Source organism: Pithys albifrons, chromosome 3 (genome assembly GCF_047495875.1).
Source record: "Pithys albifrons albifrons isolate INPA30051 chromosome 3, PitAlb_v1, whole genome shotgun sequence".
Lineage (NCBI taxonomy): Eukaryota > Metazoa > Chordata > Aves > Passeriformes > Thamnophilidae > Pithys > Pithys albifrons.
In genome coordinates this window covers 10,056,563-10,078,706 of record NC_092460.1, presented here as the reverse complement: position 1 = coordinate 10,078,706, position 22,144 = coordinate 10,056,563, and the positions used below count along the sequence as shown (strand labels likewise).

At 60.3% G+C, this 22,144-nt stretch overlaps 4 protein-coding genes across 9 annotated transcripts; 2 read left to right on the top strand and 2 right to left on the bottom strand.

The window, feature by feature from the left end:
- Positions 1–33: 33 nt before the first annotated feature.
- On the top strand, positions 34–12,683 carry BRPF1 (bromodomain and PHD finger containing 1). Of its 4 annotated transcripts, none has more exons than XM_071550415.1 (13): positions 34–701; positions 1,556–2,515; positions 4,793–4,949; positions 6,036–6,167; positions 6,506–6,652; positions 7,596–7,908; positions 8,851–9,162; positions 10,363–10,650; positions 10,741–10,888; positions 11,441–11,577; positions 11,672–11,790; positions 11,897–12,051; positions 12,137–12,683. In XM_071550415.1, the coding sequence occupies exons 1-13, from the start codon at positions 106–108 to the stop codon at positions 12,318–12,320; spliced, it is 3,648 nt and encodes a 1,215-aa protein (XP_071406516.1). In that variant the 5' UTR covers positions 34–105; the 3' UTR covers positions 12,321–12,683. The 4 variants fall into 4 exon arrangements, with proteins under 4 accessions (XP_071406516.1, XP_071406515.1, XP_071406518.1 ...); XM_071550414.1 differs by having other exon boundaries at positions 8,848–9,162; XM_071550417.1 differs by having other exon boundaries at positions 6,506–6,634; positions 12,137–12,682.
- A 131-nt stretch (positions 12,684–12,814) lies between these two features.
- On the top strand, positions 12,815–14,722 carry OGG1 (8-oxoguanine DNA glycosylase). 2 transcript variants are annotated; one of them, XM_071550431.1, is made up of 7 exons: positions 12,815–13,068; positions 13,150–13,433; positions 13,510–13,689; positions 13,769–13,947; positions 14,104–14,161; positions 14,245–14,294; positions 14,381–14,722. In XM_071550431.1, the coding sequence occupies exons 1-7, from the start codon at positions 12,959–12,961 to the stop codon at positions 14,483–14,485; spliced, it is 966 nt and encodes a 321-aa protein (XP_071406532.1). In that variant the 5' UTR covers positions 12,815–12,958; the 3' UTR covers positions 14,486–14,722. The 2 variants fall into 2 exon arrangements, with proteins under 2 accessions (XP_071406532.1, XP_071406530.1); XM_071550429.1 differs by having other exon boundaries at positions 14,020–14,161.
- Positions 14,681–18,409, bottom strand: CAMK1 (calcium/calmodulin dependent protein kinase I). 2 transcript variants are annotated; one of them, XM_071550427.1, is made up of 12 exons: positions 18,311–18,409; positions 17,761–17,874; positions 16,880–17,011; positions 16,579–16,653; positions 16,370–16,508; positions 16,150–16,276; positions 15,980–16,055; positions 15,775–15,887; positions 15,586–15,664; positions 15,400–15,487; positions 15,183–15,309; positions 14,681–15,107 (listed from the first exon to the last, which is right to left on the bottom strand). In XM_071550427.1, exons 2-12 carry the CDS (start codon positions 17,844–17,846, stop codon positions 15,052–15,054), a joined length of 1,098 nt encoding a protein of 365 aa, XP_071406528.1. In that variant the 5' UTR covers positions 17,847–17,874; positions 18,311–18,409; the 3' UTR covers positions 14,681–15,051. The 2 variants fall into 2 exon arrangements, with proteins under 2 accessions (XP_071406528.1, XP_071406529.1); XM_071550428.1 differs by lacking the exon at positions 16,880–17,011.
- A 402-nt stretch (positions 18,410–18,811) lies between these two features.
- TADA3 (transcriptional adaptor 3) lies at positions 18,812–21,751 on the bottom strand. Its single transcript, XM_071550425.1, has 8 exons — positions 21,316–21,751; positions 20,940–21,190; positions 20,666–20,771; positions 20,373–20,514; positions 20,109–20,212; positions 19,824–19,933; positions 19,510–19,695; positions 18,812–19,434 (listed from the first exon to the last, which is right to left on the bottom strand). Exons 1-8 carry the CDS (start codon positions 21,520–21,522, stop codon positions 19,242–19,244), a joined length of 1,299 nt encoding a protein of 432 aa, XP_071406526.1. The 5' UTR covers positions 21,523–21,751; the 3' UTR covers positions 18,812–19,241.
- Between the last annotated feature and the right edge of the window lie 393 nt (positions 21,752–22,144).

The following is a 22,144-nucleotide window of genomic DNA, read 5'->3' as shown; positions in this document are numbered from 1 at the left end:
AGCGGGGAGCCAGGGCAGGGCGGCCGGGGCCCGGGGAGGGGGCGGCGGGGCGGGGGGCCCGGCCCGGCCCGGCCCGGCCCGGCCTCGGCCCCCCGCGGCCCCGCCATGGGCGTAGACTTCGATGTGAAGACTTTCTGCCACAACCTGCGCGCCACCAAGCCGCCCTACGAGTGCCCGGTGGGCACCTGCCGCAAGATCTACAAGAGCTACAGCGGGATCGAGTACCACCTCTACCACTATGACCACGACAACCCGCCCCCGCCCCAGCACACCCCCCTGCGCAAGCACAAGAAGAAGGGGCGCCAGGCCCGCTCCGCCAACAAGCAGTCGCCCAGCCCCTCCGAGACCTCCCAGTCGCCCGGCCGGGAGGTGATGACCTACGCCCAGGCCCAGCGCATGGTGGAGGTGGACCTGCACGGCCGCGTCCACCGCATCAGCATCTTCGACAACCTCGACGTGGTGTCCGAGGACGAGGACGTTCCCGAGGAGGTGCCCGAGAATGGGAGCAATAAGGAGAACACGGAGACGCAGAGCGTCCCGCCCAAATCCGGCAAGCACAAGAACAAGGAGAAGCGCAAGGATTCCAACCACCATCACCACAATGCCTCGACCAGCACCACCCCCAAGCTGCCTGAGGTTGTGTACCGAGAGCTGGAGCAGGACACCCCCGATGCCCCACCTCGTCCCACCTCGTACTACAGGTATTGTCCGTGGCTGGGGTGCGAGGAGGCTCCCAAGGCACGTGCCCTGGGTCTGGAGTTGGAATTGGCCCACTCTGTGCAGGTGGCTTGCCCATGGCTCATGGAAATGGCCTCTCCCATCCCAAGGAGCTGGCTCTCCCGTGGCGGTAGGCTCTTAGTGCTCTGCCTGCCATCACATCCCGGTTCTGAGGGATCAGTGCATCTACAGAGCTCTCAGTTGCTGCTTAGGTAATTTCCAGCAGTTTGATTGCTGTGCTCTTTCCTTTCTGGAACAGAATGTACAGTCATAACAAAACCCAAATGTGTCCTTCTGCCTCCCATTCTGCTATGCTGGGATAGCTTCAGAGCCCCTCAGCACCAAGGTCAACCTGTAGGTCCATTTGTGTGCTTAATTCTTAGTTGTTGTCCTATGGTTTTCTGTGAGAAGTTTGGTCAGTGCAGCTGCCCGAGTTAATGCCTCAGACAGGAGTCAACACAGTCTCCTGCACCAGAATTAACAAAATTTGGTGCCTCCATGCCTGGTTACCTGGTCTTGGTCATGAGGCTGCTGTCTCCAGAACACTGGGCACCTTCTGAGGAGCTTGTGCGGGCCCCCACCTTGTGCTGATGAGACTTCAAGGCCTGACCTTGCTCCTTAGACCAGTGTTATTTTGTCTACTGAGCTGCTGTGCCACTGCACTGCTCTGTGCAGCAGCACTTCTGCCCATTCCTGACTTGTCCTTGTTTTTTTAATTTGACTTATGGTTCAGCTGGAGTGTTTAAATGTTCCCTCAGCACAGCCAAGTCCTGGAGTTGGGGTTCAGCAGATCCAGCTGTGCTGAACACTCTCTCACGCTTCCGTGCTGTCCTTCCAGGTACATTGAGAAGTCAGCAGAGGAGCTGGATGAGGAGGTGGAGTACGACATGGATGAGGAGGATTACATTTGGCTGGACATCATGAACGAGCGGCGGAAGAATGAAGGTGTGAGTCCTATTCCCCAGGAGATCTTTGAGTACCTGATGGACCGGCTAGAAAAGGAGTCGTACTTTGAGAGCCACAACAAGGGGGACCCAAACGCCTTGGTGGATGAGGACGCCGTCTGCTGCATCTGCAACGATGGGGAATGTCAGAACAGCAACGTCATCCTCTTCTGCGACATGTGCAACCTGGCTGTGCACCAGGAGTGCTATGGGGTGCCCTACATCCCTGAGGGACAGTGGCTCTGCAGACGGTGCCTGCAGTCACCCTCACGCGCTGTGGACTGCGCCCTCTGCCCAAACAAGGGGGGGGCCTTCAAGCAGACGGACGATGGGCGCTGGGCACATGTGGTCTGTGCCCTCTGGATCCCAGAGGTGTGCTTTGCCAACACTGTCTTCCTGGAGCCCATCGACAGCATTGAGCACATCCCACCCGCGCGCTGGAAGCTGACCTGTTACATTTGCAAGCAGCGCGGCTCCGGGGCTTGCATCCAGTGTCACAAAGCCAACTGCTACACTGCCTTCCATGTCACCTGTGCCCAGCAGGCCGGGCTGTACATGAAGATGGAGCCTGTCCGGGAGACAGGGGCCAATGGTACCTCCTTCAGTGTGCGCAAAACCGCCTACTGTGACATCCACACACCACCAGGCTCCGTGCGCAGGCTTCCCGCCCTCTCCCACAGCGAGGGAGAAGAGGAGGAGGAGGAAGAAGAGGAGGAGGGGAAGGGCTGGAGCTCTGAGAAGGTCAAAAAAGCAAAAGCCAAGTCTAGGATCAAGATGAAGAAGGCCCGGAAAATTCTAGCAGAGAAACGAGCTGCAGCGCCCGTGGTTTCTGTGCCCTGCATCCCCCCACACAGGTATGACCTGCTGCCCTGGACTGTGGAGAGATTACTCCTTTTCTCCATGTCTTGTGTCTTCTTTCCACATTGGCATTACCCTGTTCCTCTCCTTAGCTATTTGCAGTGGTGTTTCTCACTTCATTCTCACAGAGAGCTGTGGTGGTTTCCTCTGGGAGTCCTGCAGAGAGGCAGGGTGATGTGATGCACTGCCCTACAAAGGTGTCTGGGCCCTCACCAGGCAGGAAATAGCTGCTGTTAGTTTAACAGCAGAGAATGAACTTGGTGAGATGCATCAGGAAGCAGCTGGAGGTGTTCCCTGCACTCCTTTACTCCCAAGCTGACTTCAGGCGCTGGAGTAAATCAGGCAGGGAGGAGGGGACTGCTTTCCTTTCTGCTGAAGTCCATTTTCTCCTGACACTGTGCCAGGCAGATGACAGAAGTGTGGAAGTGATTCAGGCCTGGGGAACAGGCTAATCCCAGGGGTTGTTTTGGCTCTGGAGCGGAGAGGTCTGGAATTGGGATCCCTGTGCCCTGCTGAGCACAGCTCATCCAACCCAGCAGCCCTGTACCCCTTGCTGGGCTTCCTCAGTGTTTTGTGCCAGGTGCAGCAGCAGCTGTGTCTCCTCATGACTGCCTGTCAGAGCAGGGCTGGGTGGCTGTGGGTGCTGAAAGCCTCTGCGTGGCTGCCTGTGATGAGGGGTGGCTAAAGAGCCAGAACTCTGGCCTGCTGAGGGGCATGGTGGTCTGGCTCCACAGCACGAGGGCTGTTGGAAAGGTACTTGAAGCTTTGCCAGGGATTGTGTTTCTGTCATAACACAACCCTGTGGGCTCACAGGGGTGCAAACACCCTGTAGTTAAAGGTGTAACTGCTGTGTGTCTTGTTCTGGGATTGTTGGGCAGGCATGCAAATACCAAAATGAGAGCATCTAAGAGCCTTGCCAGAGTTTGTCAGTGTAGTTCATAACTTTGGGTGTCCTCAGCAGCATATAAAAGCACATAAGGGCATCTTAGGATGTTTTTGGATCTCTTGGTCACCCTGCAGCAGACATCACATAGCTGAAGCACAGGTTGGGCACATTTGCCTTTGTGGTGCTGAGCCTGAGCTGCTGAGCTGTCCTCCTCCCCATGGCAGGAGCTGTGCCAGGGCTGTGACCACAGGACACCATCAAGACCCGTGGACCCTCAGCACTGTCTCCTCTGCAGTCAGCAGGGAGTAACATGTGGGCTGTGCTCTCTGGGCAATGTTCTAGTGATTTGAGGAGGCAGGTCTCTACCACAAGGCTGCTGGCTTTTTGCCACGGATGTGTTTGTGTCCCAACCTTATGTTTTTGCTCACTTGGGGCTTGCTTTGTAGCCAGTCTCTTTTCTTACATGTGGACACATTGGCAGGCAGTTTGTAGGCTTTTGCTGCTATTGAGCTCACAGTGAAACCCACACTGAGCTAGAAGCTGTTAACCTCTCCCCAGGCCTTCCTGTTGGGATTAATTATTCTTCAAGGGCTGTTGCCAGAATGCCAAATGTCTTCCTGTGGGAGCTGTGCTTGGCCAGTGATGGCACAAGGCTGCCATCCCCAGCCTCTTCGGCTGAGGCTGATGCAGGCTGGGACATCCCATGGGAAGTGCTGTCCCTGTGAGACAGGGAGATGCTGGGGGTTTGTCCCTGTAGCTCCCTGCTAGCAGGGTATCACTGTCCCACTTGGCTGAACAAGGCTATCCAGTCCCTCCAAGCTTTCTGCTGTTGCAGGGATATGACATCACTTTTGTGGTGTTTTGGGCTGTTTAGGGTAGTCTTGGATGGGAGCTCTGTTGTGCTTATGCCTCCTGCTCCCTCCTCATGCTTTGCCAGGGCTTGAGTTTCTCTGGTAACGTTTGGCCAGTTCCTTTGTCATGGCAGATGACCCTCAAATAGGTAAATAATGGTTTTGGAGTAGCAGCACCATAACTCTCGAAGTCTCAGGGACCGTGGGAGATGTTAAAGGTCCAGCCCCTGATGTGGCTGTGTTGTACCCTGACTTGGCTCAGCCTGCCTGAGACTTTGCCCAAAAGTTGACAGGAGGTAAAAAGAAAAGGTCTGTTACAGAGAGTCAGGGGTGGATGCTTTCTGGCATCCTCTCTTTTGCCTACTCTGTGTGACTTGGTCTTACAGAAATTCCTGCCATGGGAAAGGCTGTTCTCTGCCTGAGGAGCTTTCCCGCTGCTCTCAGCTTGCCTTGCTACATGCCCCCAGCTACGGCTTCTCCTGTGGCATTCAGACTTGCCTTGTTGATGGGTTCTGTGGTTCCTCTCCTTTCCTCAGGCTCAGTAAGATTACAAACCGATTAACCATCCAGAGAAAGAGCCAGTTCATGCAGAGGCTGCACAGCTACTGGACCCTGAAGAGACAGTCCCGCAATGGTGTCCCCCTGCTCCGCCGCCTTCAAACGCACTTGCAGTCACAGAGAAACTGCGACCAGGTAAGGGCTGCTGCTTGTGGGGCTGCAGGGAACCCTGGCTGTGTGTGTGCTTCCTGGCTGTATGTATGCTTCGGAGCTGTGGGCTTTGCTGCATGTGGTGCCTGCAGGTGCAGAAGTGGGGTCAGGGGTGTTGAGCGCTCAGATGAGGAAAGGGCAGCCCCAGCTGCTTTTGCTGCTTCAGCTTCTCCTCCGCTCTCAGAGTTCAGAGAATTGCCAGGCAGTGAGTCCACTGGCCACCTGCCATGGGGAGGGAATCCTGCGCTCTCCAGCTGCCACGCAGAAGGTAGCTCTTTTCTTGTGCCTGTATTTGGCTAGTGGCAATGGCAGACCTGTGAGAAATGGCTCTAGTATGAGGCCGCTGTGTCAGCCAGTATTGAGAGAGATGGCCAGGGATCTCCAGAAACAGTCTGGAAGGAACCAAGGCCTTACTTCCAGTTTCTGATACTGCTCCCGGAGCACTCCCTCTGGGTGCTGCTTCCAGCCCATTGCCTCAGTCTGTAGTCAGCATTTCACAGATGTGAAGTCTTTGGTGCCAGAGAGGAAGATTTTTCTTCTGGCTTCCTTTCTGAGCTCTAAATCTTCCTTTTTGAGCCTTTTGATGACTGTGAACAGGCAGGGATTTCTCCTGCCTTTGGCCCTTCTCATGTTTTTTTGCTGGTGAAGAGTTGAGACTGCGTCTACTCATCTTTGGCTGAGGCAAGATGAAAATTGGTGGGGTTTTTGGTGCTCCAGAAGTGTGATCAAATAGAGCCGTGTTCCCTTTTTGCCCTGTTGCACTTTGCCAGATCTCAGCAGCAGCACAGACCTCATGGGCAGCTGCAGGCGGTGGGTCATGTTGTGAGAAGTATTTCCAGAGGCTCCTGACGTCCTAAGGGCTTGGTGACCAAGGGCCAGGTGTTTAGCTCTTGTCAGAGGTCGGACTGTTCCTGTTTCACCTGCCTAGGTTGCAACAAGGGAACCAGGACCTTTGCTGAACCAGCAGGTCAGGCTGGTTCACTTTGCCAGGGAAGAACCCCAGCACACAGTCAGGAAGGTGGAGATGGGAGCACATCTCTTATCAGCTCATGGTCTCTGATGTTCCCACAGAGAGACACTGAGGATAAGAACTGGGCCCTGAAGGAGCAGCTGAAGTCATGGCAGCGCCTCCGCCATGACCTCGAGCGTGCGCGCTTGCTGGTGGAGCTGATACGCAAGCGGGAGAAGCTCAAGAGAGAGACGGTAACGATTGTTTGCCCCTCCTTGGGGAGCCGCTGGGGTGGGCATGAGTAGGGTCTCCTTAGAGTGCTGTAGGTGTGTGCCAGGGTCCCCTTGGCTGTGCTGTGCCCTGTCCCAACAGCTCTGAGCAAAGGTGGCTGCTCTGCAAGGTGCAGTTGGGACACACAGGTTCCAGAGCTGGTGTTACACCTCCGCTCCCCAGAGATGGGGTGAGGGGCAGTCCCTGCCCCTCAGTGAGGAGAGGGGTTGCTGTCCTGCAGGGCTGCACTGCCGCTCCCTGGGGACAGTCCCCACTGCCTGGCTGGGGGCAGGGGCTCAGCCCCACTCTGTTCCTTTTTCAGATCAAAGTCCAGCAGGTGGCACTGGAAATGCAGCTGACCCCCTTCCTCATCCTCCTCCGCAAGACGCTTGAGCAGCTGCAGGAGAAAGACACAGGCAACATCTTCAGCGAGCCGGTCCCTCTGTCTGAGGTAACAGAAATCTACGAAGTAAGAACCCCCTCCCCCAGATTTCTACTTCACTCAAACTTGTCCCTTGCTCGTGCCAAGGGGTGCCCAGGTTGCACTCTGGTCCAGAAGCTGCCTGAGCAGCCTGGTGCTGGCTCGCACATGCCAGCACCCCTCACTCACCCAAGGGCAGTGTGCAGCAATGCTCTCCTGGGCGCACTTAATGCAGAACAGCCAAGCTGGGGCTGGCTGGGAGCACAGCACTTGGCTCTTCCTGTGTGTGTTGCTGGTGACACTCTAGGGTCTGTGAGGAGTTGGGGATTTCCACTGGGAAAGGTGGAATCCTGGCCCTGTCAGTTGGCGTGCTCTTACCTGTCCTTTTGTGAAGGCCTGTGCCAGGTGGCGGACTGAGCAGAGCACAGGGATGAGTTTGACCCTCTGTCTGTCACTGTTGTGGGTAGGGAAGATGATTTCTGAGACCCCTCAAGTCCCTGCCTGGGGATGTGGCGAAAGGCCATGCTGGTTCTATGTGGCACTGGCAGTGGCTCAGCAGAGGCGTCTCAGCAGAACTGGGGAGGAAGGCTGTGTCCCACCTGGAGCCAGTGCTGCACCCAGTGCTGTTTTACTTGTCTGCACTCACTCTCGCCCCCAAGGGCTGCACTTACAGCTCCCTCCCCAGGGAACACCAGGTAGCATACTGGATCCCAGCTGAATGCAGGCAGCAAGAAAGGACAGGGTGCTGGCATGTGCACTGGAACTCTGAAAACGCTTCAGTGTGTGTATCCATAGGTTGAGCACAGCACATGGACTCCCTAGTCCGAAGGCGTTACTGTTCCTCAAGCTGCAAAAGCAGATGGCATCCCCTAATGTGCATTTGGGCAGAACACAGGAAGCAATACCTGATCCCTCTAACAACTGTTTTCTTGGAGCAGGTACTGCCAACTGTGGCTCGTGGGCCCTTAGCTCTGTATGTTTCCTCATGCAGGTCCCAGACTACTTGGATCACATCAAGAAGCCGATGGATTTTCAGACAATGAAACAAAACCTGGAAGCCTATCGCTATCTGAATTTTGATGACTTTGAGGAGGATTTCAACCTGATTATCAACAACTGTTTGAAATACAATGCCAAAGACACAATCTTCTACCGGGCAGCTATCCGTCTGCGGGAGCAGGGAGGCACCGTGCTCCGGCAGGCTCGCCGGCAGGCGGAGAAGATGGGCATTGACTTCGAGACAGGCATGCACTTCCCCCACTGCGTAACAGTGGAAGAGGCTCAGATCCAAGACATTGAGGATGGTGGGTACTTGTCCTCCATCCCAGGGTATTAGGGCTACTCGGAGATAAAGCCTGGGCAGAGTCAGGGCATCTATGAGTCTATTTGAGCTGCCTTCCTTGGGAAGTTCAGTTGAATGCTAGGCTGTGTGTCCCCACTCCCTAGAGAGGTGAGGGCTTTGCTAGCCACATACCTATTGGTTCCGTTAGGTTGGTTTTAGGCAGTGGTTTGCCTGTGTGTCCTGCCACTCCCTTGGTCTGTTGTCCTCCTCTTGGTCAGAGTAGAGGACTGCCTGGGATGTGGCCTCCCTGGCCTGTGTCAGGGTACAGTCACTCACTCCATCCCCAGTACTGGCTGTGAGTTGCTGAGGCTCTTGCCTGGCTAGGACGAACTTGGTGGTCAGAGCTATGTATTCCTTGCTCACTTCCCAGCTGTGGGCTTTGCTGGCTGCTACAGTGCTCTGGATACCCGTTAGACAGACCTCACTGGCTCTGTGGTTGTAGTCCTGCTTGTTTCTGGGCATTGGGGAGCATTACCCGGAACATCTTGTCGGAGAAGGGTTCTTTTAGGGTACCCTGGTCCCTGCTCCAGCACAGGACAGGCTCAGATAGGGGAACTTCCTTGCTCTGTAATGCTTCAGGATCCTTTTGACTTTTGTTTTTTCCTATTACAATTCCTTTTTTTTTTTCCTGTCGTGTCCTTACTCCAACCAGTGGAAACCCTGGTATCCTCCACACTGCTGATCAGCCTGCTCACCCCTGCAATCCCAACTACCTGGCTTCCCACAGGGCTTCTTCTCAGGTCTTTTAGGGTAACTTCCCTAAAGGGTTCACAGGTGTTTGGTGCCATATCATCTACTTCCCTCCTGCAGGGAACCTGTATTGCCTCATGTCCGTTCTTGTAGGAGAGCTCCAGTAAGTTCCTGATTTCTTTCATCCATCTGCCCCTCTTTGTTCCCCCAGAAGATGTGCGGCTGCTGCTCTCGGAGAATCAGAAGCACCTGCCCTTGGAGGAGCAGCTAAAGATCCTGCTGGAGCGGCTGGACGAGGTCAACGCAGGCAAGCAGAGCATAGGACGGTCCCGCCGGGCCAAGATGATCAAGAAGGAGATCACAGTCCTACGGCGGAAGCTCTCGCACCCGCGGGACCTGGGCCGAGACGGGCTGGAGCGGCACAGCTCGTCTGCCAGGGGAGTCCTGCAGTCCCACAACCCCTGTGAGAAGGACCTGCAGACAGACAGCGCTGCAGAGGAGAGCAGCAGCCAGGAGACTGGCAAAGGTAATTCTCCTTCCAGATCACTGGCAGTCTGGGGAGCGGTGGAGAGCTGCCTCTGGACTGGCTTGGCTGGGGAGTGGCTGCCCTGCCAGGTGCCTCCTGAGACTGGAGGGCTGTATGGGCAGCTCCCCACACACACCTTGCTTCACTTCTCTGTGTGAGGCAGGTGGCCTCTTGAAGAACAGTCCCTTATCTCCCATTCCCCTGCAGGGATTCCTCATTCCCTCTCCCAGAGGGGTAGATACAGAGTGTGACATCTGTGCCTCCTTGGGCTCTCTCCCAGTGTGCCCCTTTGAGGAGACCCTCGTAGTTCTTAGTGAGTCATGGCAGCCAAGCAGGGGGGATTGGCAGATGAAGAAGGCCATGTCCAATGTCTGGAACAGCCACAGCCTGGTGTGTGTTTGCCCCTGGGGAGGGTTGGCATGTCGCTGGTGTTCACAGCACAGTCAACACTCAGGTGCTGAGCTCATTTCCTGGTTGGTCAAGGAACTGGATGTAATTCCAGACACTGAGAGGCCCAGCTGTGTGATGTGAGGCATGAGATGGATTGTTTCTTCCTGCCAGGCCCTGCCGGCTCAGCCATGCTGGGGGGGTTTCTTTAAGGGCATTATGCAGCAGGCTGCCCTTAGTGTCCCTTCCTGCCTGGGAACATGGGAGAGAGTTGCAACAGCACTGACTGCTTAGCTCCAAATGCTTTCTTGGGCCAGGAGTCGAACACAGGCCAGCTGCAAGTTCCCTAGGGAGAGATGCTGAGGTGGGGTATGTGGGGAACACAGCAAAAGCTTCAGGAAGAGCTGCCAAGTGTCTGGGGATTTACCACCTCTGCATCCCAGTGCTGTCCCCTAATCATGGGAAAAAGAGGGGCCTTTATCTTTCAGGGATACAGTGGAGCTTCTCAGCTGCTGCATGTTATGGGCAAGGTTTATTCGTGTTGCTTTCTATTCTTGACTTATGTTTCTGTGAGGTCACTGCCTGGGAAGAAGTAGGACGTCCCTGGTTGGTGGATGGCCCTTCTTTGATGTCCCCATCTAGTTTTTACTATCAGCAGACTGGATAGTTTGACTCTGAAGTCACAGGCATGGCAACACTTGGGACGGAGGATCTTCCAAGATAATGTTCCCAAGAAATGAAGCTGTTTCTTGACACCACTGCTATTCAGTTCCTGCCGGCAGGGCTGCAGCTGACACTTTCTTCCTCTTCCAGGTCTGGGTCCCAATTCTTCTTCCACCCCAGCACATGAAGTTGGCAGGAGGACCTCAGTGCTCTTCTCCAAGAAGAACCCTAAAACTGCAGGGCCTCCAAAACGTCCAGGACGCCCTCCAAAGAATCGAGACAGCCAGATCACTCCTGGGCACGGGAACAGCCCCATTGGGCCCCCCCAGCTCCCAATAATGGGGTCCTCCCAGCGGCAGAGGAAGCGAGGGCGGAGCCCACGCCCAAGCTCCAGCTCAGACAGTGACAGTGACAAGTCTGCAGAGGACGCTCCCATGGGTGGGTGCAGCTGAGCAGCCATGGCCCCACTGGCAGCGCGTGGCAGGGCCTGGCACGGGGGTAATGCTTTTCTGATCGGGTATTTTGCAGACTTGCCAGCCAACGGTTTCAGCAGCGGGAACCAGCCTGTGAAAAAGAGCTTCCTGGTGTACCGCAACGACTGCAATCTTCCCCGGAGCAGCTCCGACTCAGAGTCCAGCAGCAGCAGCAGCAGCAGCGCTGCCTCAGACCGCACCAGGTACTGTCCCTGTCCCAGCTCTGGAGACACTAGTGCTGCCCAGGGTGTCAGTGGGCAGCTCTTGGCCTGGTGTTGCCAGATGAGGAGCCCGTTTTGTAGTTCCTGTCTCTTTCACGCTTCTGCAGCCCAGCTGCTCCCAGCCAATCTCTAGAAATCTGCAGTGTTTGTGCCTTTTTTAATGTAAAACTAAGGATGTGACTGTGCACCAAAGGGCGAGCAGACCATGAACTGGGGAATTCCCTCTTGGCACAGCAGCTGCTCCGTCACTGGCCCTTCCAGCAGCCTGCACCAGCAGGTTCCTACCTGTGCCTCTGATTCAGATCAGTGCACATCTTGGTCCTCCTGGGTGAAACCGGGTGGGAATCTGGCTGGCACCCTGACAGAAGCACCATCCCACCCTTCTGCCTGGTATCCCTACCAGGTCCTTCCCAGTACTGAGGCTGGTGGCTGGAGCCCACAAGCCCTGGTGTCCCACCAGGCTGCCCCTCTCAAAAGCAGCTCCTGAAAGCTTAACATGACTCCTACAGATGGCTCTGCTCCTTGTCTCCACAGCACAACACCCTCCAAGCAGGGCAGAGGGAAACCCTCCTTCTCCCGAGTGAACTTCCCAGAAGACAGCAGTGAGGACACATCAGGGACAGAGAATGAATCCTACTCCGTGGGCACCGGACGAGGCGTGGGACACAGCAGTAAGTACTGTGACTGTGCAGCCACATGCCTGACTGGCACCGCCACCGGGGGGGGAACGCAGCTGACTCTCCTCTCCCCTCTCCTCTGGCACAGTGGTGCGCAAGGGCATGGGGCGTGGCGCGGGGTGGCTCTCTGAGGATGAAGATTCCTCCCTGGATGCCCTGGATCTGGTGTGGGCCAAGTGCCGGGGGTACCCCTCGTACCCGGCACTGGTGAGTACTGCCCATCACTGGGGCCTCCAAAATCCACATCCCCTTCCCGCAGACTGGGTCTTGGGGTCCCTGTTCCGCTCTCAGCCCTCCCCTGCTCTTCCGGCAGATCATTGATCCCAAGATGCCGCGGGAAGGCATGTTCCACCACGGTGTCCCCATCCCTGTGCCCCCCTTGGAGGTGCTGAAGCTGGGGGAGCAGATGACTCAGGAAGCACGAGAGCACCTCTACCTTGTCCTCTTCTTCGACAACAAGCGCACTTGGTAAGGCCGGTGCGCCGGGAGCTCTGGGGGGGGTGTGCGGAGACGATTGTAACCCTCAAACGAGGTGGCCCCCTGCTCCCTGCAGGCAGTGGTTGCCGCGGACGAAGCTGGTGCCTCTGGGGGTGAACCAGGACCTGGACAAGGAGAAGATGCTGGAGGGCCGCAAGTCCAACATCCGCAAGTCAGTGCAGATCGCCTACCACCGCGCCATGCAGCACCGCAACAAGGTGCAGGGAGAGCAGAGCAGCGACTCCAGCGAGAGCGACTGAGCCGGCGCCGCCGGCCGCTCCCCCGCCGAATCTCAGGGCAAACGGGGCTCGGGGACCCCCGTGCAGCTGGCCTGCACACACCGGGAGACGGGGGACCGGGAGGGGTGGGGCCGGTCCCCCGTGCCCCCCCACTCTCCCATTCCCGGTGTCCGCTCCCTCCAGCCCGCCGCTCCCCGGGATGCTGTTCTGGCTGCCGCCCTGCCCCAGGGCGGACCCCGCGCCTCCCACCCCCGTGCTGCCCCCAACCCCCGGGCCCAGCCCCCCGGCCGGCCCCGCGCTTGGACGTTGTTTGTATTTATTTTGAAGGAAGAAAAAAAATCTATTGATTCTTAGAAAATAAACCTCCGCTCTGGAGCCGCGGCCGCTGCGGGCGGGGCGGGCGGGAGCGGAGCGGACACGTGTGGCGGCGCAAGGGCGCGCTTCCGTCGGCGGGCGGAAGCCGGGGCGGGGGAGGCGCTGCGGGGGGAGCGGCGGCGGCGGCGCGGGGTGCGGGGCTGCGGTACCGGGGCACGGGCTGGGCGGCGGTGGGGAGACGCGGGGCCGGGGCGGGGCTGTGCGACAGCCGCGGGCTCAGCGCCGGGCGGTGCCTGACCCCGCCGCCCCCGCGGGCAGGGGCGCTCAGCACCCCCTCTGCTCCTATGAAGCTGCGGGACGCCCCGTCCGCCTGCCCGTCCCTGTGGCGCTGCCTGCCGTGCCCGCCCGCCGAGCTGCGGCTGGACCTAGTGCTGTCCTCGGCACAGAGCTTTCGGTGAGCCAGCCCGGGGGGCTCGGTGTCCTCCGGCCCAGCCCTTCACGTCCGGGCTCGCACCGACGTTCCCGTGTGCGGCAGGTGGTGGGAGAGCAGCCCAGGGGCCTGGACGGGTGTGCTGGGGGAGCGTGTCTGGACGCTGCGGCAGGACCGCGACCGGCTCTGGTACACGGTGTACGGCGAGGAGGATGAGCATGAGGAGGAGGAACGGGATGGGTGCTCCGCCAAAGCTGCGAAGCTGGACGGTGCAGAGGCGGACGGGATCCTGCGCGACTACTTCCAGCTGGACGTGGGTCTGTCGGCCCTGTACCGCACCTGGGAGGCGGCCGACCCCCTCTTCTGTAAGGTGGCCAAGGACTTCCCAGGTGAGGCAGCTCCACGAGGCCACAAGAGATGGCCACAGCACCCGCCTGGCATCCTCTCACTGTGTCCTGCCCCCAGGGGTGCGAGTACTGCGGCTGGACCCCATCGAGTGCCTCTTCTCCTTCATCTGCACCTCCAACAACCACATATCCCGCATCACTGCCATGATCGAGCGCCTCTGCCAGGCCTTCGGCCGCCGCCTCTGCTGCCTCAATGGCCGGACTTTCCACGCCTTCCCGTCCCTCTCGGCGCTCACAGGTCCACCATCGCCCCACCACTGCCACCCCACCACGGCCTCGCCTGCGCCCACTCACACCCTTGGGCCGTGTCCCCACAGGCACTGATGCCGAGGACCGGCTGCGGGCGCTGGGCTTTGGATACCGGGCCAAGTTTGTCAGTGGGAGTGCGCGGGCCATCGCCGAGGGGCTTGGCGCCGAGGGGCTGAGCCAGCTCCGCACTGCGCCCTACGCCGAGGCCAGGAAGGTGCTGTGCGCCCTGCCCGGTGTAGGTGCCAAGGTGGGTGCCAGGTCAGGGGTGGGTTGGGGAGTGGGGTGCAGCATCAGGGGCTGACAGTGCTGCTGGTTGCAGGTGGCAGACTGTGTCTGCCTCTTGTCCCTGGACAAGGCAGAGGCGGTGCCAGTGGACACCCACATCTGGCACATTGCACGGCAGCGCTATGGCGTGGCAGCGGGTGGTAAGAGCCTGACACCCCGGGCCTACCAGGAGATCGGTGAGGACAGGGCTGGGCGCTGACGTGAGACCTCAGGGATGGTGTCAGTGTCCCCCGTGCTGGCACTCACCCTGTCTCTGCAGGTGACTTCTTCCGGAGGCTGTGGGGCCCCCGTGCTGGCTGGGCACAGGCGGTGAGTACCCCCATCCCAGGCACGTCAGGGTTTAGCCATCGCTCCCACCCCAGCCGTGCCCACTCCCTCATCTCTCCCCACTCCAGGTCCTGTTCTGTGCTGACCTCCGCAAGAGCCAGCAGCGAGCCAGCAGCCGGGATCAGGCCTGGGACAGCCGAAGCCAGGACAGCCATGGGAATGGGCCCCGCTAGGGACACCTCCAAAGGAACAGTGGCTTGAGTGGGACACTGTGCTTGCTGGCAGCCTGGGAGGGAGGGGTGTGGGCTGTGCCTGTCCCCACCCACTCTGTGTGTGTGGAGGGAGCTGTTGCTCTGGGCAGTGAGCCCGGGCGTGGGGGGAATCAGGGTTGTGTCCAGCCCCCCCAGGGCAGAGCTGAGCCAAGCACCTTTGGCCTCTTGCTTTTATTACAAGCAATAAAATAGAAACATCCATTTGGAAAATTCTCCTTGAACATGCTGGGGGTGGGTGTGTGGGACAGTGCCAGGCCAGGCGTGGACGGAGGGAGGGAAGGGATGTGGGAAGAGGCCCAGGACACAGCCCCAAGCTAGAGGGGCTCTGTGGGGTGCCCCTGCCCCAATGCAGAACTCTGCTGTAAGCCTGCAGTGGGGGCAGCCTCACACACCCAGGGCAAGCACAGCAGGGTGCCCCCACACTGTGCCCCCTCTTCTTGCACTGCAGGGCCCCCCACCCCATATGCTGCCCATGTGAGGGCTGGACCCCCGCGGTCCCTCCTGAATGTGGCTGTGTGGGGCTGTGCTCAGTCTGGAGAGAGGCGCTGACCTCTGCTTCTGGGTGGGCGCCCACAGTTCGACCCTGCAGGGAGGAGCAGGGTGAGATCCTGGCAGCAACCCCAGGGGTGCAGGATGGGGATGGGGGGCCAGGGCTCACCGTTGCTGGTGCCCCCCACCAGCCGCTCACCAGGGCTGGTGGGAGATGTCTGTCCAGGGATGTCCTGGCTTGTTCCCAACTGCAGCTTCCTCATGTGTCTCACCACCACCGTGGCATTGAAAGCTTGCTGCCAACCCCACAGTGTCCATCACCTGACACGGGGTGCCTGGGAGACCTCTGCATCCCCCAACACCCCCCAGCATCCCCTTCCACTCACCTTCCACTTGCTCTTCGCGAAGTTCTTCTTGATCTGCTCACTCACTGACTGGTGGATATTCTTGTCCAGGGCTGTGTCCCCAGCAATCCTGGAGCAAGACAGGTCTCAGCAGGGCCCCCTCCCTTACCCCATGGCTGCTGTGGGGTCAGCCAGAGAAGGGGCAGACAGTGGCAGGTTAGCCCTTACCAGGGATGCTGCAAGGCTTGCTCGCAGGTGAAGCGCTTGCCAGGGTCCTTCTCCATCAGGTGCTGGATGAAGTCCTTGGCTGTGACAGAGCATGGAGCAACTGTTAAGTGTCTGTGCCCACCACTTCTGTGGGTGTGGTGACACCGTGCCAGGCTCCCAGCCCTCACCACCCCAGTGGTCCTGGCTCACCTGAGTCTGAGATGTCATCCCAGTAGGGCGAGTCAAACTCGTACTCTGCCCGCAGGATCTGCTCAAAGAGCTTGGCATCGTTCTCATCGTAGAAAGGGGGGTAACCACAGAGCCTGGGGGGCAGTGGGGAGGGGGATGCTGGCCCTGGACAGCCCTAGGGGGCCAGGCCCCCAGGAGAGAAAGGGGTGGGAAGGGGGATACGTACAGAATGTAGGCGATGACCCCGATGGACCAGCAATCCACTGCCTTGCTGTAAGGCTTCTGTGCCAGCACTTCAGGGGCTGGGGGGGACGGCAGTGGTGAGAGGGCACCCCGATGTGTGGGGATGTCCCAAACCCACACCCAGGGTGGTAGCAGACCACAGCAGACACTCACCCACATAGCCAGGGGTGCCACAGGCTGTGGACATGACACTGCCACAGCCCTCGATCTTTGACAGCCCAAAGTCGCTGATCATGATTTTGGAGTCCTCGTCCATGCTGTAATAGAGCAGGTTCTCGGGCTGCGAGGAGGGGGTGTTCAGGGAAGGGTGAAACTGGGCTCCCCTCCCACCACCACCATGACAGTGCTCTGTGTGTCTCCCCCAACCGCTCACCTTCAGGTCACGGTGGACGATGCCCATGTCATGCAGGTACTTGACGGCATCAAGGATCTGCCGGATCAGGGCGCTGGCGTCCCGCTCGGTGTAGAAGCCCTTCTCCACAATGCGGTCAAAGAGTTCACCCCCCGAGACCCTGCAGGGACAGGCGGCACCCATCAGGACAGTCCCCCTGAACCCCTCTGGAGCCCCCTGACAACACTCACAGCTGCATGATGAGGTAGAGGTGAGTGCCACTCTCGTAGATGTCATCCAAGGCCACGATATTGGGGTGCTTGATCCTGCAGGGGGAGGCACAGGGGTGTGAAGGGGCTCCCGCCTGTCCCCACCCCGGCCCCCACGGGACAGGGAGCAGCCAGGCTCTGTGCCGCAGGGCATCACGCGCTGCCGGCTATTTTGGGCACTGGCAATAACATGTGGCAATGGGTGCTGGCAGTGGGGAGCTGTGCTGGGTTGTGGGGATGTCATGGGGTGGGACCTGTACCCTGGTGCTGGGACAACCCCTACTTGTGAAGGACAGCGATCTCGTTCTCGATGCTGGTCTCCTTCCCCTCCAGTGCCTTCTTGGCAATGCACTTGATGGCCACCAGCTTCCGTGTCGCCTTCTCCTCCGCCAGGACCACCTCGGAGAAGGCCCCCCTGGGGGGGTGAGGTATAAGCAGGGCCCCGGGGCCACTGGCCAGAGCTGCCAGTGCTGCCATGCCATGATTGTCATGGTGACAGGCAGAAAGTCCAGCTATTTATAGGAGAAGAGTGAGCGGGAGCTGCCCGCTGGGATGGGCGGACATGGACCCTGCCAGCAACAGAGCGCCTGGCACTCCTCATCCCTCCTGGTATAGCTCATAGCCTCATATCAGGCAGGATAAAGCTGTGATGATGCTGGGGATGAGCCATGCCAGGGCTGAGCCCTCATGTGGGTTTTGGCAGACTCAACCAGTGCCATCCCGCAGCACCCAAGGCCACGCAAAGGCTGAGGTAGGTGCCTGTCAGGTGCCAGGCAGAGCTGTCGGCAGTGCCCAGGTGGGGAAGTGACAGGCAGCGTGTTCGTGCTGTGATGGGCCCTAAGCCTTGACGCAATTAACCTGCTAATCCAGCGTAAGAACCTTACAGTGTTGTGGGCACCCTTGCTGTGGGAACCCTCTGGCCACCTGGGGGACCATCCTTTGGCACGGCACAGCTACCCATGGCACGGCACAGCACAGAGAGCCAGCCAGCACCAGAAGGAGGTGACAGCTGTGCCTGTGCCACGCAGTGTCTCCCTTCATATGCCAGCCCCACCTTGGGCCAGGATTTGAGCTGGTTCCACTTGGCAGGTATGGCAAAGCCAGAGGGGCTGGATCTATTGCTGAGTGTGTTGTCACCAGTGCACTCCCCAGACTGCAACTCACGTGCCCAGGACATCTCGGAAGTCGTAGATCCGCCGAATATCCTCAGTCCTCTTCTTCCAGCTAGGCCCATCCTGCCCCAGCGGCATGGTGCTCCGTGGGGCCACCCACTCCCACCTGTGACAAGAGTGGGACAGGGTGTCAGCGTGCAGGGATGGCATGGGGACACGGGGGGGACAGGCTGCTAATGAGACGTGGTTGTCATCGTGGAGTCATGGGAACAAGCTGTGCCCACGCAGGAGTTTTGACGTGGGATGTCCCACTGCGGACACAGGCTGGGACCCTCCAGTTGCCCGCCCATGGGGCGGGCGCGGGGCGGGCGGGCAAGGGGGAGGCTCCCAGACACACGCGTGGGTGCGCGGGGTGGGGGGATCGTCCCCACCGCCATCCCGCAGAGCTGCCAGCTGGCACAGCCGCGCCGGGCGGGAGGCGCGTAGGAGCGGAGCTGCGCAGCGCGGGGGGGGATGCTCAGCTCCGCCGCCGCGACTCGGAGCCGCGCGTGGGCACGGTCTCCGCGCGTGGGCACGCCGCCCCCGCCCCGTCCCGCCCTTACCGACGGCCCCGGCCCCGGGCCCGCGGCGGAGCAGCGGCGACTCCTCCCGGCGCGGCGCCGCCGGACAGCGCTGACGTCACGGCGGGGGGCGGGCACGCGCCCGGCCGCGCCAATGGGAGGGGGCGGTTCGGCCGCGGCTGAGCCGGGGGGGGGACACGCGTGACCGCGGGGGCAGCGTGGGCAGGCGCGAGAGGCGCGGGGACACCCCCAACACTCCCTGTGGCGACGCGAATGGATGGCGTGGGGACACGCGAGCGGAGGACACGCGTGGGGCTGCAGCACAGACCAAACCCTGCCAGTCCTCGCCTCCCCTCCCCATACTGAGCCCTCCGCCGGCAGGACACTGCCCCACACCCACCCCCGGGCAGGGCGAGTTCCCACGGCCTCCCGAAGTCACCACACCATCACCTGCACACGGCTGACTTTATTGCCTGCACTTGTGGCAATAGAAGCCAATGGTACATGGAGAGCTCGACCACCCGCCCACCGGGGCCCCCACCCCTCCAACCCCTTCCCTTCCCCACACCCCCCAAGCCCACCCGTGGGGGCTGGGATCTGCACATGCTGCATCACAGAGGGACAGGGGACCGTGGGAACCACACCACAGCCACCACGTCTGACCTCTGCAGTGACCTGGCTGATGTCACCTGAGCAACAGTGGGAGCACGGGGTGATGTGGGAGTGGAAGCCACCAGCCAGACAGCTGTTCATGGGAGGGATCCCTGCAACTCCACAGGGTCCCAAACCTGGGCCGGTGAAAGCCCCCCTGCAGAGAGGGACAGCAGCCAGGCTCTGTCGCCCAGGTGGGGAGGCTGAGCTGGCCCAGGGCACGAGGAGAGGCTGGGCCCGCTCCATCCTGCACTGGCAGGGTACAGGCAGGGCAGCACCCTGCAGGTGAGGTCCACACAGAATGGGGGGTCCTCGGCCCCCACTACCCATCCAGCAGCTTGAGGATGCTCTCACGCTCCTTCAGGGTCTTCCAGGCCTGGTCCTTCTCCTTCTTAGTGGGTGTGCGCTTCTTCTGCCGGGCTGCCATGATCTTGCGGAAGGCATCCATCACCTCGTTGTCAGCCATGCGGACACGCTGCCGCAGCTCCTGCCGGTGCAGCTCCTCTTTGGCCAGCCTGGGGGCACATGAGGGGCTCAGTCCCTGCTGGGCAGCCCCCGGCCTGCCCCTGCCCCAGCCCTCCTGCTCTCACCGCAGCAGCTCGTGCTTCTTGGTGCGATTGTGGGCGCTGAGGGCCTTCAGCTCTGCCTGCCTCTTGCGTAGCTCAGCCAGCACCTCGTCCTCTGAGTCCTCGGCCGGGCGGTCCTCTGACTCCAGCAAGCCCTGGGCCACCAGCTCCTCCTTGATCCGCCCCTCCAGGGACTTCGTGTGGGGGACACTGCCAGGGTGGAGAACAAGTGCTGCCCATCGCACGCCCTGTGCTCCCCGTGGCTCACCAGGACAGCAGTGGCATGGTCAGTGCAGCCACAGGCAGTGCTGAGCTCGGGGTCCGCCTCAGCCGCTCACCTGAAGGGCTTGTTCTGGCTACGGGGAGACGTGCCAGCTCCATCAGCTCCTGAGTCCTTCCCAGTGATCTCTGGGATGGGGGAGTCCTCAACAGGGGAGATGATGTTCTCCTAGCAAAGGGAGCAAGAGGGAATGGTCATGGTGCCGGGTCATGGCCAAGGGCACTGCCCCCACCTGCTTGGCACAGAGAAGGCAGAGCCACCCACAGCTACCCTTGCACTCAAACTATCATGGAACAATGTGGCACAGAAAACAGAACTGTGGGCCCCCATGGAGCTTCCTCACCTCCACAAGGGCCTGCAGGAGACGCTGTGTCAGGGGACCAAAGGGACACCCATCCTCTGGCTGCTCGTGCTGGGCCTCTGACTTCTTCAGCAGGGCATCGACGTCTGAGAGGAAGTGGTAGGGAGAAATAAACAACCCCAAAGGTCACACAGCAGAGGTGAGCAGTGGGGTAGGGCAGCCTCTGCCCCTGGGGCCAGGGCTTGGCTCCACTGGGCATAGTGCTCCCAGCCCCTCTGGGCAAAGGCAGAGGCGGGATGGGGGCACCTTTGGTGTCCAGCTCAGTCAGCGGTCCCAGGACACCTTTCTTCTTGTCAGCAGCAGCTGCTGCCCGGGCTCCATCCTTCTGCTCCTCCAGCAGGTCCTCCTGAGCCCAGCGCTGGGAATAATGCTTCCCCAGTGGTGGGATCTGTAAGAGCAGGGCTCAGCACAGCTCCTGGAGCCTCCACCTTGCCTCCCACCTCCCCAACACCACAGGAGCATCCCAGTTGGAAATGCTTGCCGTGAGGAGCTGGATGGGATGAGGGAGAGGGCAGAGAATGGACCTGAGAGCTTTTCACCTTGTAATGCTCAGCCTCATCCTCTGGCGGCTTGAGAAGCTCCTCCAGGACTCTGACCTCCTCATTGGTGAGATCGGCACAGTATGGCTCCACAGATGCCCAGAACCTGTAAGGATGGGATGGACTGTGAAGGAGAGCTGCAGGGGAGCATGAGGGAGCTGACACACATCTCCCTTCCCCCAGAGTGCCTTCTCCCTTGGATAGAAGCTGCCATTGTGCTGGGCACTCCAAGGGAGGAGACAGATGATCTCAGTGCCCCCCAACATCCACACACCTATTTGGAGCATCATTTTTGGGAATGCGTGGCACATCAATGGGATCATCCTGGAACTCGTATTCCTGGATCTTAGGTTGCAGGTTCTTGGACTTGGGCCGGCCAGGGCCAGGCCCAGTCCCATGGCCCCCTTTGCCCTCCAGCTTCTGCTTCTTGGGCTTCCCGTGTTTGACAGATGTGCCCATATCGTGGTCCTTGCTCAGCTTCAGCAACCGCCGGTCGCCCTTCTTATCCTGCCAGTCCGTCAGGATCTGGAAGAGAGTGATGCCCCATCAGGTCCCGTGCCCGGCGCTGGGCAGGGTCGGCCCGGGGGCAGCCCCCTGGTGGGACGGAGCGGGACAGAGAGCCTGTCCCGGACCCTACGTGGTCCCAGCACCTGTGTCTCGGCCTCCAGCACGCGGAGGCGGCGGCTGGCGGAGGAGAGCAGCGTCTCCAGCTCCAGCTGCAGCGTGTCCAGCTCCTCAATGCCAATGCCGTCATCCTCCGAGCGGGCCTGCACGGCCGTGTACCGGGGGCACACCTTCACGTGGTCCACAGACTTGAAGTCGTGGAACTGCAGCGGGCAGTCCTTCAGCTCACTCATGGCCGCGGGCACCGGCGGCACTCTGGGGACACCGAGAGGCGCGCGGGGCAGCCGGGGATAGGGGAGGCCGGGGGAGAAGGGAGCGGGGTGGGGGACTACGAGGGGCCGAGGGGCATCGGGGCTATGAGGGAGTCCGGGAGGATCACGGAGGGGAGCCTGGGGGGAATCACTGGAGGCGCTGCGGGTACCCGGCGGGGATCACGGAGCGGTCCCGGGGCGCTGCGGGGATCACGGAGGGGATGACGGAGGGGTCCCGGGACGCTGCGGGGATGACGGAGGGGATGACGGAGGGGTCCCGGGACGCTGCGAGAACCCGGCGAGGATCACGGAGGGGTCCCGGGGCGCTGCGGGGATCACGGAGGGAATGATGGAGGGGTCCCGGGGCGCTGCGGGGATCACGGAGGGGATGACGGAGGGGTCCCGGGACGCTGCGGGGATGACGGAGGGGATGACGGAGGGGTCCCGGGACGCTGCGAGAACCCGGCGAGGATCACGGAGGGGTCCCGGGGCGCTGCGGGGATCACGGAGGGAATGATGGAGGGGTCCCGGGGCGCTGCGGGGATCACGGAGGGGGATGACGGAGGGGTCCCGGGACGCTGCGGGGATCACGGAGGGGTCCCGG

Excerpts from the sequence above, each read along its gene's own strand:
- BRPF1 (XM_071550414.1), top strand. The coding sequence starts at position 106 with ATGGGCGTAGACTTCGATGTGAAGACTTTCTGCCACAACCTGCGCGCC. Across the intron at positions 4,950-6,035 it reads CACAGAGAAACTGCGACCAG|AGAGACACTGAGGATAAGAA; the intron begins GTAAGGGCTGCT and ends ATGTTCCCACAG. Across the intron at positions 6,168-6,505 it reads AGAAGCTCAAGAGAGAGACG|ATCAAAGTCCAGCAGGTGGC; the intron begins GTAACGATTGTT and ends TTCCTTTTTCAG.
- CAMK1 (XM_071550427.1), bottom strand. The coding sequence starts at position 17,846 with ATGCCGCTGGGGCAGGATGGGCCTAGCTGGAAGAAGAGGACTGAGGAT. Across the intron at positions 17,012-17,760 it reads TTCCGAGATGTCCTGGGCAC|GGGGGCCTTCTCCGAGGTGG; the intron begins GTGAGTTGCAGT and ends TCACCCCCCCAG. Across the intron at positions 15,888-15,979 it reads GGGGTCATCGCCTACATTCT|GCTCTGTGGTTACCCCCCTT; the intron begins GTACGTATCCCC and ends ACTGCCCCCCAG.
- OGG1 (XM_071550429.1), top strand. The coding sequence starts at position 12,959 with ATGAAGCTGCGGGACGCCCCGTCCGCCTGCCCGTCCCTGTGGCGCTGC. Across the intron at positions 13,690-13,768 it reads GTCCCTCTCGGCGCTCACAG|GCACTGATGCCGAGGACCGG; the intron begins GTCCACCATCGC and ends GTGTCCCCACAG. Across the intron at positions 13,948-14,019 it reads TGCCCGGTGTAGGTGCCAAG|GTGGCAGACTGTGTCTGCCT; the intron begins GTGGGTGCCAGG and ends TGCTGGTTGCAG.
- TADA3 (XM_071550425.1), bottom strand. The coding sequence starts at position 21,522 with ATGAGTGAGCTGAAGGACTGCCCGCTGCAGTTCCACGACTTCAAGTCT. Across the intron at positions 20,772-20,939 it reads AAAAATGATGCTCCAAATAG|GTTCTGGGCATCTGTGGAGC; the intron begins GTGTGTGGATGT and ends CCATCCTTACAG. Across the intron at positions 19,934-20,108 it reads TCCTGCAGGCCCTTGTGGAG|GAGAACATCATCTCCCCTGT; the intron begins GTGAGGAAGCTC and ends TCCCTTTGCTAG.